We start from the raw sequence: 658 nt of genomic DNA on the forward strand, positions 1-658 counted from the left end.
TTCAGTTTCCGTCTGCCAAATCCACTCACAAGGCTTTGGTCGGCCCGAGACAATAGTAGAAGACAGCTGCCTAAGGTATCACACAGTAGGACTGAACCTAGAACCATGTGGTTGGTAAGCAAGCTTTTTACCATACATCAACCGTAACAATTTTTCAAGCCGACCATACATGAAACCAATGGTAGCCTTATTACACAAATAAAGAAACTTTATCCACCAATGCGGTATTGAGCACTTCTCTTATTGTTCGACATTTACGTACGTGTGTATATCTGTTTGTACGTATGTATATATATATTGTGTGTATGTGTTTGTGTGGTCTGGTAGCTTATAAGGCTGTCGCAAAGCGTCTCCTCCGCCTCGATGCCCTTCTCCTCAAACGCCTGATATGTCTCCTTCTCCTCTGGCGACGCTGCTTGTCCCTCTTACGCCGTCTGTTTGTGCGATGCTGTGTCTTCTTGCAACTACATGACTCACAACAGTACGATGCTATGGCGTCTCTGTGACAAGCATGTGGATTCAGCCGGATTATTTTCTGGCAGTATTTCTTGTTTTTGTCAGGACCGCTACAAGTTTCTGCAAGAAAAACGCAATATAAGTCATGAAACTCGGAGTAATAACAGAATGAAGCATCAACTATGTATATATATATATATAT

General features: G+C 42.4%; 1 protein-coding gene across 1 annotated transcript in view; it reads right to left on the reverse strand.

Annotated features, from left to right (window-relative positions):
• Positions 1–6: 6 nt before the first annotated feature.
• LOC106875698 (metalloprotease mig-17) overlaps positions 7–658 on the reverse strand; it is a 2,765-nt gene continuing 2,113 nt past the window's right edge. The window contains exon 3 of the mRNA XM_014923944.2: positions 7–576. Coding sequence (XP_014779430.1) covers positions 329–576 — 248 coding nt within the window. The 3' untranslated portion in view covers positions 7–328. The remainder of the gene's footprint in view (positions 577–658) is intronic.

Source organism: Octopus bimaculoides, chromosome 6, assembly GCF_001194135.2.
Source record: "Octopus bimaculoides isolate UCB-OBI-ISO-001 chromosome 6, ASM119413v2, whole genome shotgun sequence".
In the NCBI taxonomy this organism is placed as follows: Eukaryota; Metazoa; Mollusca; class Cephalopoda; order Octopoda; family Octopodidae; genus Octopus; species Octopus bimaculoides.